Source organism: Cottoperca gobio, chromosome 2 (assembly GCF_900634415.1).
Source record: "Cottoperca gobio chromosome 2, fCotGob3.1, whole genome shotgun sequence".
NCBI lineage: Eukaryota > Metazoa > Chordata > Actinopteri > Perciformes > Bovichtidae > Cottoperca > Cottoperca gobio.
Genome location: NC_041356.1, coordinates 4,127,934 through 4,137,933, shown reverse-complemented (window position 1 = coordinate 4,137,933; position 10,000 = coordinate 4,127,934). Strand labels below are relative to the sequence as shown.

The window sequence follows — 10,000 nt, the reverse complement described above, 5'->3', positions numbered from 1 at the left end:
GTAGCTGATGGCAGTTTATTATCAGTTCCCTGGCAGCGCTCGTCCGCTCACAGAGCCCGGCTAGCTGCTTGTTATGACTGCTATGTAAAGAGTTGTTATCTTTCTTGTTCTAGTGGCTCTCCGACGCCGCTGACCTTCATTATCTGCGGATGCAGTCAGACCCAGACGTCAGCGTAAAGCTCAGTTGGCAGCTCGCTCTGTTTACTTTTTCCACTTCCTATCTTCTATTCCTTTCTTTCTCACATGCTTGGAAATAACCTCCCATGCCTTTTTGTTAAGCTGACGTCAAAACATAAAAAATAATGCAACTCTACTAGAGGAGCCCCAGGTATGTTTCTCACACTTACAGTGAGAGAGCAAACAGTGATCCAGGAGCACAGTTCAGATAAAAAGCTTTAATTATTTCAATCCTCTGATGCCATCTCTCACTTTTCCCCCTTGAGCAAAGTAGCTGTATTGGACCTAATCCCCGCTCTACCATTGTGTTTTGTTTTTGTGCATTTGCTAGACCTGCTGAAGTCATTGGGTGCATCTCAATCCTCTTTATTCTTCCTTCACTGTAGACGTGAGGAAATCTGTGAAACGGGAAAACAAGATTTTTATTAAATCCTCTGAAGGATCGCAGGTTTCTGATGCTGTCGGTTCAAATTGATCACAAGCAGAATGTGAAATATTAGCTTCTGCATCATTACTATTAAAACAATCTGACCAGAATACACACGTGAAAAACAGTTCTCATTATATGCTGTGCACAGATCAGTACGACCAGCTTGTAAATGGACTTTACTGCTCACTGACACGAAACGCACACGAGCATTTAAATGTTTAATTATTTGCTCCTGCGTTTTATATATTTGTTATTATGATTATGATTAGAATGTCTCACAAGAAGAAATTATTTAGAGAAATTATGTTAATATACCTGAACTTTAGTGATCTTTAGCATCACGTGTGATGAAATCTGTCAAATATGTTTATTACTGAAAGAAAACAGACTCTCCTTCTCTGCCTGACTCTAATATTACATCATACATGATATTGGCCAGACATGTGCATAATTATTATGCATCTGGAAGGAAAATCATACGCACATATCTACGTACAGACATGTGGAAAATGCATAAGACATGAATACATTTTACTGACCCAAACAACTGAATGAAAAAAAAAAAGAGACGAATGCATAGAATTTGGACATTCAGACAATAGAGTAAATATAGATATACTGACCATTTTGAGGGAAAATAAGTTAGAAAAGGGAAAATAAACATATTTAATCCAGTGGATAGCACTGGAAGGTCCTTTGTGATGGCAGACCGGATCAGTTTTTATCTGGTGAGCATCAAGAAGCGAAGTTAGTGAAGGTGAAACGTACCGGTTGACCAACATGTTGGCTCCTACTCGCTGTGTCTCCAGGATAAATGGATGGAACAGTGTTGGGCTTCAATAAAACCTTTGTGGCAAAACCCATCTGTTTTTTGGTTTAACCTTTTTAAAACATTGCTTTGGTAAACAAGTTCTCTGAAGGTTTGTCTGGGACATTGCAATTGTACTTCTCTGAGACCCTTCCTTTCGTCGTAGTGATACGTAAAGCCCCTCCCCGCAAGTTTGTGGACTTGTTTCCTCAGGAATGTGACGTACATGAAACCGCACTTTAATGTCTCCGCAGCATTATGTCTTCTGTCCGCTCCACTCTCATGGAGGCAATATCTCACAAAAGCTTTGAGAGAATTTATTTAAATTTGGCACAAACGTCCACTTGGACTCAAGAATGAACTGATTAGAGTTTTGTGCTCCGAGGTCAAAGTCACTGTGACCTCACAAAACACATTTTTGACCATAACTGAAGAATTCACCCGATAATTAAGACAATTTTACAAGACTTTTCTAATAGGATGAAACTTTGTTAAATCCTTTTTTTGTTTCCTCTTCCATATATTTCCAGGATGACAACTGGGGCGAGACCACCACGGCCGTCACAGGCACATCGGAGCACAGCCTCTCTCAGGAGGACATCGTCCGTATTACCAAGGACCTGGAGGACAGCGTGGGGCTGGACTGCCGCCGTTACTTCACCCTGACCCTGGCCGTGATCTTGGGCCTGCTGGTGTTCCTGACGCCGGTGGCCTTCCTGGTGCTCCCCCACATTCTCTGGCCGGAGAAGCTGCAGAGCTGCGGCACGGCCTGCGAGGGCCTCTTCATCTCCGTGGCCTTCAAACTCCTCATACTGCTGCTGGCCGTCTGGGCGCTCTTCTTCAGGTCGCCGCGGGCCGGTCTCCCGCGGGTCTTTGTGTTCCGGGCTCTGCTCGCTGTGCTGGTGCTGCTCTTCGTGGTCTCCTATTGGCTGTTCTATGGAGTCAGAATACTGGACGCACAGGTGAGTTAAGAGAAGGGAATGCAGCCACGACATATTCGCTATCATTGCTTGTAAATGCGCACTAACTAAAAATACACATGGAATTGAAGTCTGCACACAGAAGCAAATATTTCCAATAGTAGTGGGAGAGTTCTCATATATTGCAGACGTATACATTTTTAATGCCTTGAGGAGCTCAATAAAATCACAAACATCCAAAAAAGATATTTGGTTTCCCCAGTTCTGTGTGTTTACTGTGCGAGTCATAATTTTAAATCCCTGTTGGTCCCTCATTCAGAATGCATGTAGGAAAACAATGAAAAGCTTGCTTTGAAATCAATCTAAATATTCATATGCTCTACATCTTGTCTTACATGTGTATGATCTCATTGTTTATCCCCGCAGGAGTATTTTATGCGTTTTTGTTTGAAATGTTTTTGCACATGTTTTGCATGTAGTCTACGTGTTTTGTGTTGTGTGTATACGGTGCATGTAGTATGTCACTAAGAGGCACAAATGAAAACGTCATTGTTCACAGGACGAGAACTACCAGGGCATCGTGCAGTACGCCGTGTCGCTGGTGGACGCTCTGCTCTTCATCCACTACCTGGCCATCGTCCTGCTGGAGCTCCGGCAGCTTCAGCCGTGCTACTCCGTGTGCGTCATGCGCTCCACAGACGGAGAGATGAGGCACTACAACTTGGGACAGCTCAGGTGAGAAGCACTTAATACTTATTCCAAGGCTCAGTCATTTCCTTAAACTGACAATTGTTGGGGACTATTTTCAGCTGTGGATTAATATATTTGCTGCTCTGGTGAATAAGAGTCAAAATAAACTACAGTATAATTTTGAACATGTCACCAAGTGTGACAGTGTGGCTCATTAGATGCGTTTCAGTAGGTTTGAACAGAGTGCTGTATTGCACAGAGGAATAAGAAATATCAGGCTTGGATAGGTATTCAGTACTTTTTATGGGATTTCTCAACAATGTTATCTGCCTGTTCAGGCTTGATACTGAGAAGCTACTGGGACACTTTATGTAAGCTGATAGCATTGAGAGCTAGGTAGTATACCCAGATGACCTCTGTGCATGTAGAGATTAAAGACAGAAGCAGTAAGAGGAAGGCACAAGACAGAAGGTAAAGAGAGCTAAATTGATGTGAGCGACCAGGGGATAGATGAGGAGAATGTGGGGGGATGAAAGGGAGGGAAAAGAGGACATGTGGGTGAGATGAAGGCAGAAGGAAAGATAGAAACTGGGACACCTCAAGTGAGAGGGATGGTAGAGGAAGAGGGAAGTCACTGGTTGCATACTCTGAAGGAAAAGAGTGGTGATCAAGTAGAAAGGGAGATTGAATGTTTAGCTAGAAATGGTAGAAAATGCAGAGACAAGAAGGCGCTCAGACAAAGTGGCTGAGAGGGAGAGAGGGAGAGGAAAGGGTGGGGGAGACTTCAGAGAGGAAACTCCTCAGAAAAGAGCTGCAGACAGAGGGCGGAGAGCTGAGGAGAGACCCAGGAGACTGAGGCAGGGAGAGCGCTACAGGAGGCAGCGAGAGACAGAATAGAGAACGAGGGATTAATTATTAATGGGAGGGTAGTGTCAAAGAATCCTAAATTGTATGTGGGAATGAAAGAAAAGAAAGGTGTTTGTGTGTGCGTGTAGGAAAGAACAGCTCAGACTAGACTGACCAGATTTTTATGACCTTACTGTCTCTGAGGAAAAACAGGAAGATCCCATTTTGAGCCAGCAGCTCTCCTGCTGCTCCCTGGTATCAATATGCAGCCCTCAGTCTGAAATACTCTCCTGCTTAAGGGCAACTAATAAACCATGATAGATTTATAGCTGAAGCTCTTTTATGACAGGATATTATGCTATATCTGCTCTTACACTAAGGTCTGTATGTTTCTGTAGTTTTGCGGATGGAGCGGTTCATACTGCCCTGCACTCAGAGTTTAAGTGTGTTTTAGGAGGCCCGCTGTTGAACCCAAGTCCTCTGTCTTTCTAGATTCAAACACAATCACTTCAAGGCACGCACACATTTAGTTGTGCATGCCATGAAGCGTGCACAACTAAATCCTCTATTTTACTCTAACTGGGAACATAATTTATTAAATGAACATCATGCTGTGTTGAAGAAGACTTGAAACTAGAGATTGACACATAAACTCATCAGTGAAATGTTCACTGAGGTAATAAATCAAGTGAGAAGTCATTTCCTCATAGACTTCTATACAATCTGACTTCTTTTTGCAGCCAGTGGAGTCATTTCCTCATAGACTTCTATACAATCTGACTTCTTTTTGCAGCCAGTGGAGTCGCCCCCTGCTGGATGTTAGAAAGAATAGAAATGAAAGGCACTTCTGCATTGACTTCACTTTGCAGACCTGGAGGTTGCCCCCAACTCTATCTGCCATTATTGTTGAGTATTTTATATATATATATATACAGTCTACACCTTTTAAGTAAAAGGTATAGCAGAGTGGAAGTATGTTTGGCATCAGCAGTTTCATTCATGCCTCACAATCACTGGCTCACTCACCAGCCTTGTGTCTATCATCATATTCCTGTAGGTGCACAGCGCGGCCTGTATAACCCAACACTTGTCCCTGTTTACCTCTGCTGCTCCTTCCACCACCCCAGCCTCCTCCCTTTGTGCTATATGTGTAGTATTACTGATTTAACTAAGTTGCAATGTTGTATTTGTTTATTATACTTTGTGAGCTCCCTCAATGGGCAGAGCCATTTGTGCCAAATCTAACTGTACAACCATTTGCTATAAACACTCAATTCCTTGAAGTTTCTTTATAGGCACAGGAAACCGGCATGACTAACAGCTGATGGGCTTTGAACATACAGTAGCTCCTATAGCCCGACCGATACTGGACTTTTTTAAACCAATACTTGGGTGATTAGATAATCTGACAATATATCAGTTCATTGTATTTTTCTAGGGCTGTCAAGAAATTAAAACAATTAATCACAAGCTTTGTGATTAATTAATCGCGATTAATCGCATATATCAATATTTGCTGTCAGAGCTCCGTTCTTCGTGCTTTCGGAGCAAAAGTCAGGGGCATCTAGGAGCGCGATTAATCTACGTTAATATTGGATTTAATATATTTTTCTGTGATTAATAAATTGTAATTAACGCGTTAATTCGACAGCCCTAATTGAACATGAAATAAAAAAACAAACAAACCATGCATCTCTAAAGCTTGAGTGACGATGCATTATTTCAGATGACCCAATGGGTTTAAGAAGTAGAATAATTTCTCAACATATAAAGGAACATTCAGTTTATTCAATTTTAACTTGAATCTTGAAGATCTTGAATTCACCCGACTAGAGTACGAGTGTTAGAAGAGGTGATCTAGCATCTCTTTGGAATGCTGTTGGACTCGATATATTTAACATATGTTATTTATAATTAATGGGTACAGACTGAAAAGTGTTTTGATATCCATGTTGATTTAGCATTGATAGAGTGTGTGTGTGTGTGTGTGTGTGTGTGTGTGTGTGTGTGTGTGTGTGTGTGTGTGTGTGTGTGTGTGTGTGTTGGTGTGTTAACCGGCTGCCTTGGGGGTGTTGTCCTTTGTAAACTGTGCCATTCATGGTGCTTGGCCAGCAGCAGGCCCGGCCTCGCTCTGTGGCTGTAAACACACAGCTAATTAGAGCTCCCTGCAGACTGCAGCGCAGCATCTGGTCAGCCTGACACACATGCATGGACATGCAAATGATTCATGCATATGTAGCCACACACATGAACAATGCATCATACAGAGAAACCCAGACACGAGTGTGTATTTTCTCATGTATCTCCTCCACTAACAGGCTGCTGCTGCTCACATTCCTGTTTCGTTGGCATCCATCTTTACATTATCATAATGGGGACCCAGCCTGGGCCCTGAAGGCTTGTCTCTGTCTGCATGGCCTTTGATGCCAATCCGAACCCCAGGAGGAAGTCCTTTTTTGTCCCCTTGTCAGACCAGACAAGTTGAACATGAACACATTCCTTCCATCCAGAGAGGGTGGGGGTTAAACATTCACTGCTGGGGACTTCACAGTTGACATTCCTGACCGGTCGGTCCTGAGCAGCAACGCTGGAGAAAGCAAAGTGGTCTGCAGTTCTGTATTCAGTGTAAGATGCTTCTACGTTGGCCAGTGGAGCTGCACGGTTTTCTGTCATGTTTGCTCGGCTTAATAATTGATCGTAGTTGGGAAGCAGCAGGAACTCTGACTCAGCGCTTGCACACTAAACAATGGTCCTGTGTGCCTGAATGCTTAATGGCCGAGAAGGCTGTCCGGGTCTCTTGAGTTAACCATGGGAGTTGTTATCAGTCTTCGGAAATGAGCGCCGCCTCCAGCCTGGCTGATGCACCCTCTGATGTGTTCTTCTTATGAGTGACACACTGTTGCTGAAATCATCAGATTTTTCTTGTGGCAGACTTCACTTATAATATATGTAATGTAACTTGGTGGGAGGGTGTAGCATGGGAGCAGTTGCAAAACAATGGGTGGATACACGCATTATTTTACACTTATGGAAATGGCCTCGGCCTTCTAGTTTCTTATGGTATTGAAATGGAAAATAAATCGACAAACTCTTATAACTGTTTTCTCTAAAAAGGGAAAACAATGAGCATGGAGCTTGTTGCGGTCCGAGTATTCGCTCTTCTCCTTATTTGTGTTCTCTGAAGAATTATTAATGAAGTCAATAATGTGTAAAAACCTTCAGGCAATCACTTAGAAGAGTGAAACCTGTTTCTTGGAACACGCTCCACTATAAAGGCAACTAAAGTAGTTTGTCCTGAAACAACAACAACACTACTATCGATCCACCAAGGAGGTTCTGTTTCTGTTCGGTTTGATGTCTGCGTGTCAGCAGGATTACGGAAAAACTACTTTCCCGATTTTCATGAAACCAAAGCCTGACTCACAGGGAGGATACACGCATTATTTTTCACTTGCAGAAGCAGCCAGGGTGAAGGTCTGCGCAGTGCCCTTCTAGTTATAGGCTTAGTTTTAGACGGGACTAGTTCGTCTTTGTAGGCTTGTAATATGAGTACAGAAGGCAAAATAAATAATACTTGTGACTGAATTAAATGGATTTTATTGCATATTACATGACTCGTTATCTGTACAGTGTGTACTGTCTACGGAATCGTGTCTTATTTAGAATGGGGATTTCCTTTTTAAATCTTTAAAGAAAGAGACTTTTTGTTGAAGCTTTGCACGCTTTTTATTTATTTATTTATTTATTTATTTATTACCCTTTTCCCTTCAGATTCTTGAGATGCTGTGAAATGATCTAAAAGAACACAAACAGACGGCCCCTATCCCTATCCTCAACATCTGTGTTGTAACTCTGTTAACCTGTCATGACGTTACATGTGACTGCAGCACGAACAATGACTGCCTGGCTGCTCTGTGTGTGTCTGTGGGGTTTCAGATGACCCATCACTTGATGTAGAGTTTGTTCTGAGGAAGGATTGGACGCTACAGGTCAGTGCTTCCATCAGTGGCACAGAGGTCATACAGTGACCCTCCTCCGGGATAGTAGGAAGCGTATGCTGCAGGCGAGCATGTGCTGTTGTTCATGTATATTGAGTTAACTCGCCACGCGGCTCACACTCCGATGAATGCATCCACACAAACGCACACAGTGGGGATGAAAAGGGCCCAGTGTTGAGCAGTAAAGTCGTGTTGTGGGTCAGTTGAACAGCTGTCAACATCTGCTGTCGTCCCGTCAGCCAGATGCAGGTCAGAGAACTGAGCTCTGAGTTGTAGCAGCTTTTAATCCCTCTGTGGGCTGAGCACTGTGAATCACTGCTTTATAACGAGTGGTTTGATATTTATACTTGCGTTTAATGGTTTATTGGCTCTAGTATTACTTTATCAAATGAGTAAACTGTTTTATTTCTAATCATCATTCCTTATGAGTCATGTTTGTGTCCACCTGACCTGTTTTGGTCTCCACCAACCCCTAAGAAATATCTCTGCTCTGGCAGTAATGTTGCATCCTAGAAATAACCAAAAAGACAAAAAAACAACATCCAACGACCAGTCACCATTTTCTTACTGTCTGAGCCTCGAGATCATGGCAGGAGAGACTAGATGCTCTTGCTGCAACAAGATCAATCTTCGCTCCACAGGTTTCAACTCAACAATCAAGGCTACAAACCTGGTATCTGTAAATAAGCTCACATGGCCTCTGATCAATGCGCTATTCCCTCATGTCCATGATTACCCGTTAACACTTTACCCTCCAGGGGACGCGGCGTATTGAAAAGATATTTTCAACAGTGGCCACACACATCTACCAGATGAGATCCTGCTTTGTCTCTTATATCACAATTTAATCTTTGTCTGCTGTGCTGGGCAGGAAGTCAACACTAGGGTTGTGTTCCAAATCACACTTTTACTTACAGAGTGCTGTTGCATGTAGCCTGCATGTCTCTCTTTAACCTCTCATGTAGATCACTTCCAGGGAAACGGAGGCAAGTATGTTATGGAAGCCGATGATTTATGTCATGTGACACGTGAAAACACCCTGCTTGTGTACAATTGGTTTAATAGTGCCGTGTTGTGGAGGACAAGACCTGGCATGCTCTGATCCACAGTGTGAAGGATCAGGATTTGGAGTCTCTGACTGCTTCTGCTTCTTTATTCATTCAATCACAATAACAGGGAAATGCAGAAGTCTGAAATCTGAGTGTTGTTGGTGTCTCAGCATTAAGGGGATTTCCTACTCAGGCATTAATTGAAGTATTACTGTTCTCATCTCCCTTCCTCCTTCAGCGTCACCTTCTGTACTCACAGAACTACACTTGTAGTTTCTCTTTCCTGTCACATTTTATCATTTCATTTTCTAATTGATCTGTGGGGTTTGTTTCATTGTGAAAAGTCCTGTCGTGTGAAAGTGTAATTAAATACTTGCTCAACGTCCTCAAGAAAAACGAGAGGATTGTTTTCAAAGAAAGCCAAAAGGGTCTTTCAGCAAATACTTCCTTCTTATTTTCTCGAGTTGTAGAATAACTGCAGGGATTAGTATGTGGTATTAGGAGTGAAATCGTCCTGTGGCCATGTGTTTCTCACATTCTTCTCTCCATTGTAGAGCTCAACCTCTCACACGGTCATAGAGCTCCCTGGACTTGAACCAGAACCCTCGGCTAAAGCTCGTCTTTACTTCTTTTCCTCTCCAGCATTCAGCGGGCAGCTCTGGCCATCTTAGAGCACTACTACTGTGACTTCCCCGTCCATAACCCGGCGCTGCTTTCTGCCTCCAAGTCCCGCGCAGCCAAGCACCTGGCCGGCCTCAAGGTTTACAACGTGGATGGTGAGTTCCCAGCAGCCCCGGCTGAGGGTGAGTGGGACGTCTTTGAACTTCATGTTGTGTCTTTGTCAGTGCTTTGGTTTGTCTCTGTGTTCTGCGGGGTGGAGGTCAGTTTTTACTTCCTAATGCGAGTCTTCTCTGACAACATGTATGTAATAGTCACACTGTGATGTTCACTCTGTATATCCACTGTAACACCGGACAGGTTGCTTATTCTTGATTTACATTATTGTAGTGTTGCAACTAACAATTCTTTTCAATAAAGGTTTTTCCATCATTTCTTTCTTTGACACCTCCAGGCAGCCATTC

At 43.0% G+C, this 10,000-nt stretch overlaps 1 protein-coding gene across 3 annotated transcripts in view; it reads left to right on the top strand.

The window, feature by feature from the left end:
- The window catches only part of LOC115020941 (vang-like protein 1), a 56,010-nt gene that overhangs the window by 37,939 nt on the left and 8,071 nt on the right, over positions 1–10,000 (top strand). For 2 of the 3 annotated variants that reach the window (XM_029451039.1, XM_029451048.1), the window contains exons 4-6: positions 1,946–2,377; positions 2,895–3,070; positions 9,561–9,721. In XM_029451039.1, the coding sequence (XP_029306899.1) occupies positions 1,946–2,377; positions 2,895–3,070; positions 9,561–9,721 (769 nt within the window). The remainder of the gene's footprint in view (positions 1–1,945; positions 2,378–2,894; positions 3,071–9,560; positions 9,722–10,000) is intronic. The other variant, XM_029451056.1, reaches the window with a different exon arrangement.